The sequence below is a fragment of the Vidua chalybeata genome, chromosome 2 (assembly GCF_026979565.1).
Source record: "Vidua chalybeata isolate OUT-0048 chromosome 2, bVidCha1 merged haplotype, whole genome shotgun sequence".
In the NCBI taxonomy this organism is placed as follows: domain Eukaryota; kingdom Metazoa; phylum Chordata; class Aves; order Passeriformes; family Viduidae; genus Vidua; species Vidua chalybeata.
The window spans coordinates 88686785-88703874 of NC_071531.1; the positions used below are offsets into that span (position 1 = coordinate 88686785).

At 39.6% G+C, this 17090-nt stretch overlaps 1 protein-coding gene across 2 annotated transcripts in view; it reads left to right on the forward strand.

The window, feature by feature from the left end:
- Positions 1-12265: 12265 nt before the first annotated feature.
- Positions 12266-17090, forward strand: part of RNF17 (ring finger protein 17) — a 40259-nt gene continuing 35434 nt past the window's right edge. The window contains exons 1-6 of one of the 2 annotated variants that reach the window (XM_053936547.1): positions 12266-12354; positions 12792-12873; positions 13495-13586; positions 14250-14308; positions 15252-15307; positions 16556-16670. In XM_053936547.1, coding sequence (XP_053792522.1) covers positions 12797-12873; positions 13495-13586; positions 14250-14308; positions 15252-15307; positions 16556-16670 — 399 coding nt within the window. In that variant the 5' untranslated portion in view covers positions 12266-12354; positions 12792-12796. The remainder of the gene's footprint in view (positions 12355-12791; positions 12874-13494; positions 13587-14249; positions 14309-15251; positions 15308-16555; positions 16671-17090) is intronic. The other variant, XM_053936548.1, reaches the window with a different exon arrangement.

Here is a 17090-nt window from a genome sequence, read left to right on the forward strand (position 1 = left end):
GAATTCCCCACTTTTCCACTTGTGCCACTGCCTCTTGTTCTCTCACTGGATACCACTGAGAAAACTCTGGCTCCATCTTCTTTATTCCCTCCCATGAGGTACAAACACTGATTAGGACCCCTGAGTCTTCTCCAGGATAAAGAGTTTTAATTCTCTAAGCCTTTTCTTATAAGGAAGATGCTTCAAGTGCTTAATCATCTACATGGCCCTTTGTGTACTTGTTCTGGTTTGTGCATCATATTCTTACACTCCTCCTCCTTGTCTTCCTAGCTTGCTCTTCCCATGCAGCTATCCCACCATGTTGATCCCACCATGAGATTTAACCCTGCAGTCAGATGTAATGCATCCTTTTGGATGCAAAACTCCTTTTTGCTTCCCATGGAGCATGCAGCCACATAGAGGCACTCCAGAGAGGTATTTGGTCATGCTGATTTAGTGGCTTAGCTCAGTCTTCGGTCCGACCCTGTAAGGATGCTGGTGTGGATTAACCCAGATGCTCTCTCATTCTGCCCTGCAGGTGGAATAGGGGTCAGTTGGAGTCAATTGTCCTGGCTGTGCCCCGTCTCAACTCCTTGCACACCCCCAGCCCACTCACTGGTAGGGTGGGGTGAGGAACAGAAAAGACTTTGCCTCTGTGTAAGCCCTGCTCAGCAATAACAAAAACATCCCTGTGTTAGCAACACTGTGTCCAGCATAAATCACAAAACACAGCCTCATACCAGGTACTGTGAAGAAATTTAACTCTATCCCAGCCAAGATCAGCACAGCTACTCTTATAAACCAGCACTCTGCATTTTTGCCTTTTCCAGGTAAATGTTGCAGGTAGTTACCAAAAAATCATTGCCAATAGGTAGAGAACAAATGTTAAAAGGTCATGGTCCAATGCCTTACTCTCAACTAGGGTCAAATATTGCTCCAGAGAGTCTTTTTTTAATATATTAAGGTGCACAGTAGTTTCAAATATCAATTATCCCACTAAGTGTTTATCTCTCCTTAACATTTGAACTTCTCCATAGTATTTAACATTATTAGTCTTTGCTTCAGCTAAAGTACAAATTCTCACTATTACTCTCATTCCTTTAATTTTCTTTTCATTAGCTGTGCTTTCCTGTCCCCTGACAAGTCTGGCTGCTTTCCCTGGGACTCTATCCAACGAGGCCATCTTTTTCTTCATGTGCTTCCCCAAAAACGGACATAATAGAGCAGCGAGGCCTGCCAAACACAGAAAGTACATTAAGGATCCTTCAGATGTCACTTGCCCTGTTCATAGTAACATACCATTATGTACTCCCATTTACTCTGTGACTTCTAAACTACATGATTGTAAAAATCTTTCATAGAATATTTACAGGCCCAGTTTACATCTTACTTGAAGATGCCCACAATGCAATGTCTGATGGAAGAAAGTTGTACTAATGGTCTTGGAACAGAAAAACATCTCAAAAAGGTGTCACTCAGAAAACAGGTGGATCACACAGGAGATATGGCACAGGCAGGAGAGGACATGTTATTTCTACACAGCAAAACATTTCTCTTTCCCAAAAACCTATTGCACCATGAAGCACTCCACCCCAAAGAATTTCTGCCTTTCTCTGAAGTGAATCTAACAGTATCATCTTGCATGAACATAGTGTACAATACCTGTTTATCTTCTATGCCATTGTTGAAGATAAAGCCCACAAGATCCACCCCATAAATAAAATCTGTATCTCACAAATTAGAGCAAGCAATTTTTCATTATGAATAACCTATGTTTTTTCCGTGACTCGTTACTGACAGAATTTAGAGTTCCTCTGTTTCTTTCAAAGAGAAAATGTGTTCAGTCTACTTTCACTGGCCTGAACTCCCACTAATTCAGGGTAAGAGCAATGTGAAGCAGAGATCCTGTATCACTCATTCAGTAGTAGGCAGTTCCCAAATGGGAGAAGCCAAGGTGACTCTGGTTATATCAAAACAGGTTCACACTAGAAGATGGATGGAAGTTGCTCTCCTGACTCCAAGGGTTTCCAAGCACAAAGGCTGATAAAAGCCAAGGATGCAACAACATTTCCTGAACATTGTTTAAAAGGGTTTTCAAGTTGCGCTTTTTATTAAGTAGATTCAGTTTGTAAGATCAGAAGTCAAGATAAATATTTAAAATTATAGATAAATATATAACTCAATAGGAGTTGCTAAAAACTTCTGTTTCCATATGTATATGGGCATAGGAATTGTTTCATGAGCATGGTAATGCCACTGTCTTCTACCAGTCTTTAGGAAGTGTAATACTTCTGAAAGCCAGACATATCTAAGCTATTTTAAACACAGTAGATTAATTACATTCAATTAGGTCACCTTGTCTTTTAATGATCATTTTCACTTTCTCCTTTGATGCAGCACATAAGTAAAACTTTCCTTCTGAGCAGCAGCTCAGATGGGTATTAGAATTATAGTCAGAGCAAGCCTAAAAGACATAAATAAAGGGGAATAACAGATACATTTAGCTTCTGAAGATAATGATGAATATTACAAAGACATTCTACTATTCAGGCCTTGATTCTGGAACTGAGCAGTTCTGTTCCTTCTGATGACTAGGTAGGTGAGCAAGGTAAGATGTTTACAAATTGAGGTTATCTTGAAGGGAAATCCTTCTATGTAATTAGGTCCTCTGTTCCAATAACAGCTATTACAGATTGCCAAAGCCATGGTATTTATCAGACACCTGCAGATTTCTCTGTCGGGGAGGGGAGGGGAGGGGAGGGGAGGGGAGGGGAGGGGAGGGAAGGGAAGGGAAGGGAAGGGAAGGGAAGGGAAGGGAAGGGAAGGGAAGGGAAGGGAAGGGAAGGGAAGGGAAGGGAAGGGAAGGGAAGGGAAGGGAAGGGAAGGGAAGGGAAGGGAAGGGAAGGGAAGGGAAGGGAAGGGAAGGGAAGGGAAGGGAAGGGAAGGGAAGGGAAGGGAAGGGAAGGGAAGGGAAGGGAAGGGAAGGGAAGGGAAGGGAAGGGAAGGGAAGGGAAGGGAAGGGAAGGGAAGGGATTTTAAAGTATTACAGTTGATACTTTACCCTAGGGAGAGAACAGAAAGTGATACCCATCAGTCTTTAAATCCCCTTGTTTACTGTACCACTAGACTTTATGTAATGTTGTTTTTCTTCCTGAAATGGGTCTGCCAGTGACATGAAATGATCACAATGTAATATACTAAATGTTTTCATTGTGTGTAATTATTTATTTCCATGCCTTTTTGAAATCCTAGGCAGATTGCCGACTTGATGATCATGTTTTCCCCCAGAAAATACTTAACAGACGAGAGACAAAAGCCTTAGAAGGATCAGAAATAGAAATGTTTGCATAACCTGCCACTTGAATCATGAGAAAGCAAATGCTATATCTTATTAGAAAAAACACAAACAAGCTTTTCTTGTGCATGGCTTTTAATTAATTCTTTGCCATAAATCTTTATCAACTAATTAGAATAATAATCACAAAGAGAAAACACAATTACACAAAGAAACAAAGAAAATAAGGAAAAGCCAAGCTGGCTGAATTAATTTTTACTTTATCTTTGATAAACCTGGCAAAAAGTTAACATGTAATTTCAGATAATGTTATTAATTTAATTGAATGATTCTAGAATGGTGTTTCTATTAATCCAATTTACAGGAAATTGCAAATAAATTTACAGTATAGGCTTTTAGACTCAAAGGATAGAAATCAGTAATAGCATCACAATCCCATCTTTTTTTTTTTTTTAATAAAGCTATAATGTGAACATATGAAAAATGTTCTGTAAATTTTCATACCAGAAGGATAATTCTGAAATCTGCCATAAGGGTGGATAAAATTACATGACTTGTGGAGCATAAAGATGGTCTCTTTAATACCACAGCATGAAAAATGGTCTTTTATCTACTCTGCAAGAAGAAAGACACCCTAGAAGTGTGCTCCCTGTGGTCAGATTATTTTACCATTTGGGTTGAATTAATTTGACTTTGAAAAGTCAGTTGTGGATAGGCATAAAATGAAACCTTTGCTTTTCTTCCTGAAATTTCAGGTATGTTCAGCACCTTCTGCATACTCCTTCAAAATTTCTTTTGTAGTAACCAATTGCACTTTGGTTTTTTCTCAGTCATCCTTGAAAGCACCAATAACTTCCAAACCCAGGACATGGCTAATGTGCACAGACAGAATGCAAAAGAACTTGTACAGGTTGGAGAGAAGAGAAAACTCTTCCAGACACATTATTAAGTAGCTAAATCATCTGGGTGGAATTCATGTCAGTGACAGGTTGTAAGGCAGATGTCCCAGTCTCAGCTGGTCTCTCTAAGTTACCTCTGTGAAGTCATACTGACATTTTGCCAATTCATTTCTTCCCAGCCTTACCAAAATATCTATTGTAATGGAGAGCAACCTGTAATGGAGACCATTCTGTATATGCTTTGGAGCTCTTTTTGAAGCTTTTTTGAAGCTATTACCTTTAAGTAATACCACAGGAAGCCTGAAAATCACCATGCTGTTATTACCCTCGGGAACTCTTGCAACTTAGGGGGTTTAATCAGTCCTAGGAAGAGCTTCTATGGCTACATCAGCAAAACACAAAAAACAAGGTAAGCAAAACCGTGTAATATTTTCAGAAGATGATTTTGGGCAGGGATTAATACACTTTTTGTCAAGCTTTCTCTCTTTAAGTTCCTTCTTCCCACCTACACTTTCACAAACACCATATCTCTTTTCTACATTCTCAAGTAATCTCCCTCAAGCCCACATCAAGAAACTTCTGAAACAACCTGTCTTACCTAATGGCATTCCTCGACTGCAAACTCCATGCAGAACCACATCTGAGATGGATGGTTTTCAAAAGCACCTGGAAAAAAAACCCAACAAACCCACACACAAAACTGCACTTTCAAACCAGTGTGAAGGCCCTTTCCTGGACTCATCAGCAACTCCAGGAAAACAACTTGATTTGAATTTCTAAACATGTATCCAGAACTCTTAGACCTATAACCTGCTTGGAAGGACTGAAAACAACTGACCATGGATGAACTGACCAACTTTGCCTGGAATGTAACTGAGCAGTACTTTGTAAATACATGGAAACATACTCTGAAAATTTTCTAGCATTTCTGCTTATATTCTAGTATTTTCCATTTTTTAAATTGAAGTCTGCTTGAAAACTTTGGATTTATTCTTCTCCTCATTCCAGCCACTGCTCTACCACTCCAATCTGGCTGTGTATGTTGTTCGGTTTAGAACAGGTTTCACATTTTCCATTTAGAACTCCAGTGATTCCTGGAACATAGGCGAGTTACAGCGAAGAGCTTCCACGCATTGTTTCAGCCTGACAAGTGTGACTGAAAAAAATTGAGAAAATAGCATAGAAAGAAAATCCAGCAAAGTGTTTCCTTCACAGAAAACAGACACTGGAAAATACTCAAGTTCTTGATTAAGGATATGTCATAAATTTTCTCTGTATATTCTCTAAAATACTACAAACCTGAGACACATTATAAGTATTCACAAAAAAAGATCTTGTCTAAATGAAATAAGGTGCTAGAACAACTACCATAAGAAATGTAATCCTGGGCTTTAACTGCTCTTAATGATTCCCTGCTGCATTCCAACAGCAAGTGGTCAGTCTATATTGAAAGACTTATATCTTCATGTGAATAAACCTTTTTCCCATTCTCAACTCACAGTGTCATTTTTGCTAAAGTCAATGTATTAGCCAATATGTTAATTGGAATGTTTATCCAACCATGGAATACACTAAAGGTAAAAATGTATTTCAGTGATGATAACAAAGAGACGACATAACTACTTTATTACTGCTAATACAAATGTACAAATGCACTTGTTAAAAGTGCATTTAGACCATGTATAAAAAACTAATCACATGCCTGAAATAAGTATATGTGGTTTAAAATTTTATTGTATCTATACTTAATAACCTTATGCTATGACTGAATTTAGTTCTCCTAAATCACAGTACCACTCTGTAGTATTAACTTTTTGTATTAGAGCTTTATTAGATTCTTAGGCTTAGAATTTATTAGCATGGAAATACAAGCAAATTGGTGCATACAAAGAGAAAATTAAAGAAAAGTGGCCTTATCTCTGACTGTGGCCATAAGTGGGTGTTTAGGGCAAACACATAAAAATAGACCATTATGGAATGGTGCTTCCCTTAGTAAACTCTTTTGCTGTGAGCACTGAAGGACTAACAGAATTACAATCTATCATGTGTGCACCATCCTTTCTAACAGTTCTAATTCATGGATCATAAAATTGACTGATCATATCTTAATAAATTTAATGTTTCATTACGGATTGTTTTCAAAAGCAATTTTTGCTTAAGGTCTGTCATTTTATCATTTCATCAGGTGCCTTCTAGTTCTTGCATTATTGAGAAGGAATGAACAACCATGCCTGCCCAAGTTCTTACAGCATACTCTATCTTATACTCCATTCTTCAGCAACAGCTGAGGAGTTATAGCCCATGGAAGCTTTTTTCTACAGAAATCTCTGTGTATTTCTGATCTTCACAGTAATTCTTACCTTTAAATACAAAGGATAAAAGTGAACACTCCTGTGATTTGGAGTAATTTTTCCTCATGTATAATTATCAAGTTAAATTTTATGCTCAGCATCATATGAATGTACTAAAAGATAGCTTTTACATCAATTGAAGTTATTAACCACACACTTCAATTATTATTCCAGAAAAAAAATAACGAAAGATGAAGCAGACAGCTACACCAGCCAAAATAAACAAAAAAGACTTTCTGTTCCTGATAGCTTCTTATACTTTTAAAGGAAGTGAAATTTAAAACACATCTCTTCTTTTTTTTTTTTTTTTTTATTCTACAAAAGCTCTGGGCATATTCTCACATGCTCCATAAACAACAGCAATGCTTTACACTCTTTCAAACAGCAGATGTGGACCCCAAAAAATGAACAATACAAAGATAATTTCCAGGAACACTAGGTACAAGAGGCATCTAATCCTGTTTATCTCGGATCACAAACATATTGTTTCTTGGATTTTTAATATTATGCCTTGTGTAGATTGAAAAGTAAAACACTCACAGTCCTGAGAATGTGTTCCACTTGCTTAGCAGTCATTTTAAATTCAGATTCTCCATTCGTCATTGATTTCATTCCTTTTTTTTTATGCATGAGTAACACAAAAACCTTAAGAGACAGAGTACCTTCTAGTAAAATATTTTCTCTTTCAGAGAATAGCCAGAATTAATTTGATAGAATTAATTACAATGACAGGGATTGGAATGGATGTGCCACAGGGTGGTACATCTGTTCTTTCTAAACAACATCACTTGCATCAGTAAAGCAATAGAATTCAGAACCAATTGTATGTGGTATTTGTCATCTTAACAACCATCCAACTCCTTTGTCTATACTTTTGGAGGCACATCACAAAGAAACCAAAATAAAGGGGAAATGATGATCAACTAACTAACTAACTAACTAACTAACTAACTAACCAGCTCAAGGTGCAGCAAGGAGTTAGTGGTGGAATATGGTATTAAACCATCATTTCAGTGGTTTCAGTAGTCAAGCTCTTAGACCATCAGATAAAGCCTTAACCATAGAAATAATCCCTACTCTTCCCTCATCACTACCCATTTTCAGTGCATTATGAAGAATTCTAACTAGTAAATCCTCTAAAGGCCTTCTCAAGACATCAACAATTTTCTATGTGTTGATTATAAAAGACAAAAAAACTAATGGTTTTGTCTTATGGGGAGTCCAGTAAGGGACACCACACATGAGCAGCTTAGGGGGATGCTGAGAAATTTATACAGATGCATGTGGTAAATATTTGCAACAATCTGCTGTGAAGGGAATATCATTGCATATTTACACCTTGAATATCATTGCATATTTACACCTTGAACTGCTGAAGCCTTGTGTACAGGCACTGAAAAAATATTGCTGATCTTTTCACCTTCATTTTGCATAGGTGATTCCAGAAGATCTTCTAATAAATGTGTTTCTTAACAAGAAAACACAATTTGTTAGAGTACATTTTATCGTAAGACCAGATGGCATTTTTGCTGTGAAACGAAGTTTCTTAAAGATTTTACAAACAATAGAGAAAGTTTGGTTTGCCTAGAGACAGAATTTCATCTTCAATGAGTCTAACAATGGCTGATCTGCAGAAAGATTTGAACATCTTTTATACATACCTCTCCGTACAAACAAATTAAAGACCCCCAAAACAACTTCAGTGCCCACACAGAGGCTTCAGTCAGATCCCACAGGATACAACAATCTCTCTATTTGATATTCATTAGTGCAATGGGACCCAAATTTGTGCCTTGCTACAGACATACTGAGTTTCAGAGATGCAAAGCTGAGGTCAGAAAAAGACTTTTTGCTTGTTTAACAAGTCTTTATTTCCAGATGTCCCTACTTATACTGTGTGGTCAAGGTGCATTGTAGTCTTTTCAATAATAAATCAAAACTGGGAATACACACTCAAACCTCACTGCTGGCTGGACCTACAGAGATGGAGCTTCAACAGCCTCAGTTCTTACAAGCTATGAGACCCAGCAGCTGAGTAGAATGAACCAAGCTAGTTCACTATTCCATGTCTGGCTGCTTGATTCAAGCGCTAATAGTGTGGTAAAAATCACAGTAACATTTTAAATTAAACACTCTTATCCTTTGGAATTTTGTCATATTTTTACTATCAATACTGAAGACAGATTCAGCAGATTTCCTACACTGTGTTTCAGACAGAAAGTAAGATTCTCTAGAGAAAAGAAGCAGTGTGATTTCAGCACCAATGCCACGGAAGTACCTAGGACCAAACTGTCCACCATTACACTTACAGATTGTTAGTTTTAACCAATAGGGTGGATGAGAAGGATGTATCTGGCATACCCTGCAATTAATTTCACTCACAGAAAATTAGATAAAAAATAGCTACTGACCATAACCACCACTACTAAGTGGTTATTGGGTAGTGGTACTACTAAGCCCAAGTAAGAACAGCCACTGACAGCACTGTTAAGTGCAAGGCTCCAAGGCTCTTGAGGGATGAATTATGAGGGAACTAAATGGTTATTCAGCAATGACCAATACAACCAGCTCACTAATCCATCCAGTACGGTGCCAGAAACACTAGTGGTAACACTAGGAAAGGGTGAACACACAAATGGGACACGAAAAATGAAAGACCAACCCTTTTAGCAACAGCACAGGTTTAAATCAACACTAACTGGTCATAAAAAGTAATTTTAGGCACAGTGATAATAGCAATGAAGTAAATGAACATAAGTGAGTCATAATTCTTAAATTTTGAGTGACTGCTACCAGATACTAGAGCTGTAAAAATTAACTATTTGTCATCATATAAACATCACAGGAGAAAATACCAACTGTACTGTTAGAGCAGAAATTTTGCACATTGAGCAGTGGTTGAGGTGCAGCCTCACCAGTGCTGAGTGCAGGGGGACGGTCACTGCCCTGCTCCTGCTGGCCACACCAGTGCTGATCCAGGCCAGGATGCCATCGGCCTTCTTGGCTACCTGAGCATACACTGGATCACGTTCAGCTGCTCTCGACCAACACCCCCAGGTCCTTTTCTGCCGGGCAGCTTTCCAGACAGTCTTCCCCGAGCCTGTAGTGCTATATGGGGTCGTCGTGACCTAATACTTGTTTTCAAAGCGCATTTGACTATAACTTTAGAATATAACTGCAGAGTTAACCCCCAAGCCGTCAGTCTGTTCAGCAGCATCCTTCAATGGCAGCGCACTTCTCACCGCACCGCAGCCGAGGTGCCGCTGCCGCCGGCGGGCGAGCGAGCGCGGCCAGCGTTAGCCCATGCTGCCACCTCGTGGGGACCCACCCGGGACACACCGGCCCTCAACACCACCGCCTAAAACTAAGGAACAGCAATAGTGCCCTCTGTGCACAGGCACAAGGTGTTCCTTCCTGCCAGGAAAATTACCGCTTTTGTAGGAATGATTAACCGAACCGCTCGTTTTGTCTTCAGATTTTCAGAGTGGTGTGAGAGCAAAACTGAAGGGATGATGTGTATGTTCATTTATTCTCTCAGATACAGGCTGATAGAGCTATAAAACCCCACGATATATACATGATACATAACATAACCTGTATGCATGTCTTTATAAATCTCTGTAAGGACATGGAGAGCAGAATGGAAAGCTGTATTTTTTAAATTTTTTACACAATTAATAATAAGAAAACTATTACTTCGGAATGTGTTGCTATTGTTTGCTTAACTAAAATAAAAGCAAGAATGAGCTGTCTTCCCACCACAGAGCTAATTAGGCTTCTTATAGCTAGTTACAATGCTTTTCAGATAATCATGTTCTGCTGGTTTAAAATTGCATTCAGACCTCTAATCAAGGTAAGCCTTCCTATCATTTCCCTTTCTATGCTACATCCACAGCAGGTCTGCCATCACTGATCCTACATTTTACTCCTCAGCTGTTACTCATTATGATCTTAAGAAACTGTTTATGAGCTAGATTTTAAATGGGAATTAACACATAATAAGGAAAATGAAGACAAAATTTTGGGTGTGCAAGCCTGCCCTCACCTTGGAAGCAGAGGAAGCAATTTACAAATCTAAATAAATGTTGAGAAAACACCTGAGATTTTAGCTTCGTGGCACAAAGTGATGGGAGAATCTGAAAGACGTATTCACAGAGCAGGAGAAGAGGGTTTAGTTCTTATACATCACATAGAGAGAGATGATTAATTTCTTCCCATCTAAGGGAAATTATTTACAAGGGAAATCAGTTTGAGGATAACTTCTGGAAAGTTCCACCCCTCGCACACAGATCAGGCACATTCAAGTGTAGATTAAAAAAAAAAAAGAAAAAAGAAAAAAAAAAAAAAACAAAACAGAACAAAACAAAACACACACAAAAAAAATGCAAACTTGTTTGATTTGGGTGTTTTTCCAAAAAGTGGGTGAGGCCCTACTCCACAGAATTGCATAATTTTTGAACTTCACTGCTCCTTTCTTCATGCTTTCTTCCTCATTACTCCTGAAATTCTTCTCCCATCCTTTCAGCACACAGGACGGCAGTCTCTCCACCTTTGGCTCTTTTCCACACAAATACTGTTTGCCTTGGCCACACCAACTGCAGTACACCCTGTTATTAAGAAAACTTTGAGTAATGTTTGCGTTTTAGCATTCCCTGTGTCCATTATCAGTGGTATGTCCTTCTTGATAAGGAGGTAACCTTGATAAGCTTTTGGAAACCTTCCTCTGAGCACATCAAGCCCAAAACCTTAACAGGGCAATTCTAACAAGAAACTTATATTTTTAACACCTGGACATCAGCAGAGGAAAATCAATGTATCTATAATTTTAATACTTAACTGTATTGCACTAGATTAAACAGATAGCTGGAAAGTATCATGCTACATTTGTGACAGCCAAAACATGAGTGGTAAAACACTGCAAAACATCTCTTGCTTCTTCTGCAAGTAAAGGGAATGCATTTAGAATAAGGTAACCCCAAAGCATGAACATAAGGGCTTCTAATCCAGTGTTCTGGTTTTGGCTGGGGTAGTGTTAATTTCCTTAACAGTGACTGGTACGGGGCTGTGTTTCGGATTTGTGCTGAGCAGAACGCTGATAAAGTATAGATGGTTTTGTTATTGATGAGCAGGGCTTGCACAGAGCCAAGGCCTTTTCTGCTTTTGTAGGGTCAGTTTTCGAACTGACGTGCTGGTGAGGAAGCTGTAGGTGCATTAGAGGCTGGGAGGGGACACAGCCAGGACAGGTGACCCTGACTGACCAAAGGGACGTTCCAGACCATCTGACATCATGCTCAGTGCACAAAGAGGGGAAAGAAAGGAAGGCGGGATGTTTGGAATGATGGCTTTTGTCTTCCCAAGTTACCATTGTACGTGACGGGCCCCTGCTCTCCTGAGGATGGCTGAACACTGCCTGCCCATGGGAAGCCGTGAATTAATCCCTTGTTCTGCTTTGCCTACGCGCGTGGCGTGTGCTTTCTCTATTAAACCGCCTTAACGCCACGGGTTTTTTACGTTTCACTCTCCCGATTTTCTCCCCGATCCCGCTGCTGGGGTAGCGAGGGAGCAGCTGGCGGTGTGCAGCCCGGCCCGCAAGGAACACGCTCCCCCCACACCGGGGCCTCCGCCATTCCGCCATGCTGCCCACGGCGGGGGCGCCCGGCCGCGCGCGGCCGCTCCGCCCCCCGCGCCTGCCCGCGATTGGCTGCGGCCGCCTCGAGAGGCGCCCAGAGCCGGCCGCCATCTTGGCGCGCGAGGGGCTGGGTGCGGCGGCGCGGGGAGCGGGCTCCTCTCGGGCGGTGGCCAAAAACAACCAGCGGAGAAAGCGCGCAAGGTGCGGGGGGCGGTAGCAGTCCCCAAGGAGGGGAGTCGGGGTCTGTACGTGGGGTGGATTGCAGACAGGGAGTGAATGCGGAGATAACTGCAGCACGGAGAAATCATCCTTTGGGGATGGGCGCCCCGCGGGAGCGGGGAGAGCAGCAGGGAGCAGCAGTGCATGTTCTCCGTGGGGCTTCCCGGGGTGCCCAGCAGTGGGAGGTGGGTCCGGGCGGAGCAGCTGAGCAGTGCAGGGCGGGCTGCTGCTCTCTTGCATTTAGATTTGCTTTTCAAGGAAGAAGTACGTGTATGCTTCATATGATTTCTGTGTCTTATCACTTCTGTTTTGCTGTTCGCAAAATGGTGTGAACCTGTAGTGTTGACTCAAGTGATGAACTGGACTGTCTTGAAAATAATTTGTTGCTTTTTTTTTTTTTTTTTTTTTTTTTATGTCAGGCACCATGAGTGGAAGGGGCAAGTTCTCCTTGTTGGATGATAGTAATAAAGAGCTTCCCAGAAGTAGCATGAAAGGTGTGAGGTATGTGAATTTTGAGATGGTGGCTTTAATATTTTTAAGCTCTGACAGCGCAATTACCAGGAAATAGAATTGAGAAAATGTTGAAAGTAATGTTTGCGTTTTGCAGTGTTGTGAATCCGTTTTTCTGTATATGTATGTGAATAAAATACTCCGTTTGTGAAAAGTTTCAGTATTTGGAGTAGGCTCATGGAAAGAGACATTTTAAATGCAATTTAATATGTTGTCCGATACTGTAGCATACTGGTATGTATGTATTTTTTCCAAATGAGATCTGTTGATTTATTCAGTACTTTTTAAATAACTAGAATGAATGTGTTTAAAATTGATTACATAACAGTTCATTTGTGCTGGTTCTAGTTACCTGAAATACTGCATGCCTAGCAGCTGTAGTATGACCTTTATGTATGATGAATTCAGTGTCACAGAGCTAAAGTACTTCCCCAGTTAAGAGAAGGTAACAAATTTTTTGTGGTGTGTTTTGTTAACTGCAGCTTCTTCATAAAGTCATTTGGTAAAAGTGACTAAGCTAAGCTTCAGCTTAGCTCTGAAAGAGCTGGAAATCAGAAATAGTTTCTTACTGATGTTCCTGATGAACCTAAATCTTTACTTTTACCTTTGAAGGCAATGTCCTAAGCTACTGAAAGAGCATTTTACAGAGCCACATCAAAGAAATGGTGATTTGTGTCACATGTCAAAAGCTCTCAGTGCGCAAGGTAAGGCTTTGGGATCTTTTTATTTCCAGCAGTTTTATTGTGTGCACTACTCACTGTTAATTTTTATTTTATATGATCTGTTAAGGACAGTAGATGGGCTGCTAGATTTGATTAACACATTGTTTATTTGCTACTAATTGATTGTTAACAAGAACAGTCAATTCCTTTTGATTCTTCTCCAGCTCCTTTTCTTGATGAAGTGATTGTCAAGTTTGTTCTAAAAGAAATCTCGTTTTTCTGCATGAGTAACTTTTTTCCTAGAGTTGAAAAATTGTATGGGATGTGTAGTATTTATGGGACTTTATGAAGCAATTTTTTTTTCCTGTACTTAACTATGCTTTTTGAATGTGTGGGGTTTTTTGCCTTTTTTGCTTTCATATGGTTATGCTGTACTGAACCTAGTAACAATATATATAGCTAATGGTAACAGATGATACCCTAATCAGTACATGCAAATCAGTCTTTGTAATTCTCAGCTTTTATCTTTATCCATCTGGATTTCTATTTCTAGCTCTTAAAATCTCTTATTAAAAAAAAGTCAGGGTTCTAATTGTTGACTTGCTGAATACTATTTAGAAGACTACACCGGTGATGGTGTATTCCTATTGTCTTATGGATTAGGATGCCCTACAGGAGTGGGGTTTTCTGTGCTTGCTTTTACAGTGTTGCATGGTGATGGGAAGGATGAAGACACTGATTCGTTTTGTTTCTCTTCTCCAGACGTAAGTTGATGTAAAGCCTTCAGTTCAGTAGTCACTGTGGTGGTGTGAAGTAGCAATTTTACAGGAGCTTGTGAATTTTCATTGAGAGTGATTAAAGCAGGCTCAGGTCCCCTCTGAGCTCAGGGTCTGTGCTTTATGACCACCAACATCCCCAGCAAGTGCTTGCTAGCATTTGTCATGACAGTGTTGCTGTGTAGTATATTTCAGATGTCCAGAACCTGGGTTTTGGAAGAAGGTGTATTTTTACAATTCTCATTAGTGCCCCTTGTTGCCAGATCTGTTCCACCCTCTTGTGTGCAAACAGTGCGCAAGAAAGCGACTCATTAATATGAGTACTTTTTCTGTACGTAAAGATTTAAAAGATACTAAAAAAAAGCAACTTCACTTTGCCCAGTAGGGTGTAAGTTCTGAGGTTTTCTGTTTCCACATCTCAAAAAAATTCCTTGTGCTTGACTCCTGTGTGTTATGACATGTTAATGCCATTTTTAATCAAAATTTATATTTTGGACAAACATGAAATGCCTTTTTTTCCTCTTATGAAATTCAGATTTAGCATTTATTGCAAAATACAAATGAGTCAGATCTTTGGCATTTAAGACCTATGATTAAGCCTTATTTAAAAGGTACATTGTAGAATCTGGAATCCAGTATGCTAAAAGTTTTGCATAATAATGTGGAAAATACTAAGTGCAAACAGGATTCCTTTTACTAGGAACGCTTTTTATTTATCACAAAGGTGCACTGATGGCTACAGATGTTCTACTTTGGAGCTCTTTCTTAGACCTCCCCTTATTCAACAGCACTTACTTTCAAGCTTGGTCTAATTGAAATGGTGGGCAGGGGTGGATAATGAAGGTGAAAACAGGTTTATAGAATACCTTTTCCTGGGATTTGGCTGTAAGCCTGTGGTTGAACTTGTTTTCCTTTCCCCCTCTGAATTTAGAACAGAACAGACTTTAAATTTGGGCTGTGTGGCAGCAGCTCGGGAAGACAAGCAAGGTAAACCTTTATTAAATCTTTTCATGTCTTTAAATGCCAGCCTGGGGAAAGACTAGACCAAGTAAGTGATTCCAGACGTTTTCCTTGGGCTGATGTTTTTAATGTGTTCTTTAAACTTCACTAATGTGTTGTTGGTATGAGTGTCTGATACTGTGAGAACACATTGAGTACGAGTATCATTTCATTGAGAGGCAGCGAAAAACATTGATTTGGCTTGCAGATGTGTGAAACTGAAAGTTTTAAGTACTGTGGTAGATGGCTGATTAGGGTTCAGAGGAAGAGAGATCTGCTGAAATGCCAGGCTGTGGTAGAAGGACCCTGCCTCTTTCCCTCCAATACCTGCTGATCCCATTGCTCCTTCTGGTTCAATAACTAGTCACGACTATATGAAGATTAGATGCCAGCAATATTCTGTGGTATTGTCAAATCTAAAGTACATTCATTTATTTTCCCAGTCAGTGTGAACCTGAAGGAAGTCTTAAAGTGGGTGTCTTCCCCCCACAGTGTTACTGCTGTGGAGATTGATGTTCATGAAAATAAGGATAGTCCCATAAAACTCTTTCAGGTCTGTTGCATAAGGAACCTGTTCTGAAAGGAAGTTGTAGGAAACTTATCTTCTGAGTTTGGTGCGTCTAACACGCACTGCTAACCTTGCCCACAGTGAAAGATTTTATGTGTGGCTGTCAAGTCTCTGCAGCAGTGTTCTCCAGATGCTCTCACTATTGATCAGATGCAAAAAACTGAGCCCAGGAAGAGCAACGTGAGGTTTCCTGCCTGGAATAAGGCTGCTTTATACAGACTGCTTTTGTGGGAGTCATGTCAGCTGTTGCAGAAGAGCAGCTGGGGGTCATCATACAATAGAATTTAAGAGCTTTCCTAACAGGTTACCAGTAAAAGGTTTTGGTGTCATTGTTCATGTATTCTAAAGACTTTAACAGTAACAAATGAAAAATGAATCCTGGAATGTTCATAGTCATGCATTTACTCTCACTGAGGATAAGAATCATGACCAGCCACTAAGGTTTTGTTCAGCCTTGCCAAAATTGTCAAATGAAAAATAGCTACATTTAAGGGGATTATAGTAAAAAGGAGACTTTTTTTTTTTTTATGGCATATCTGCTATATGTGTGAATTCATCTGTAAGATAAATAGGTGTGTGTATATGTATTTAAATGATAGATTTTTCATGTAAAGTATTTGTAGGCGGTTTCATACTTTATTCAAATTGCATAGGTCTTTTCTTTACAGTTTTTTTGTTTGCAGCCCCTTCAATCACAATACCAAAGAGAAAAATGTTCAGTACCCATTTCCTTCCGATGGTGGGCTGAGTGATGGATCACCTCTAGCTTCATCATCTGACATGGTGTGTTAACGTGGAATTTCCTTATATTTTCACTTGGTTTGGTATATGCATAGTTAATAGTACACTTTGTAAAACAAAAAACCCTGCAGCCTTAACAGTTACGTGCTACTGTTCTGTCTTACCATAGAATGGATGTGCAGCTACAGTGTTCATAAAATAACTTGACAAAATGAGTGCAGCTCAGACCCCTCAAAGAGATCATAGCTGAAGACTGTTAGTTCTATCCAGCTACTGTGAAACAATGTATTTTGAATTTAGCTTTTCTTAAAAGATAACCCAGATTTCACAACATTTGAGTTGTGGAATTCTTTATTTGTTTTTAAATTTGGGGCATCAGCAAGGCTCATGTTCACATCCTTAAAACAGTAATTCAGGGCAATAAGTTTGGTGGACAAATGTACCTCTTTAAATATTCTATTA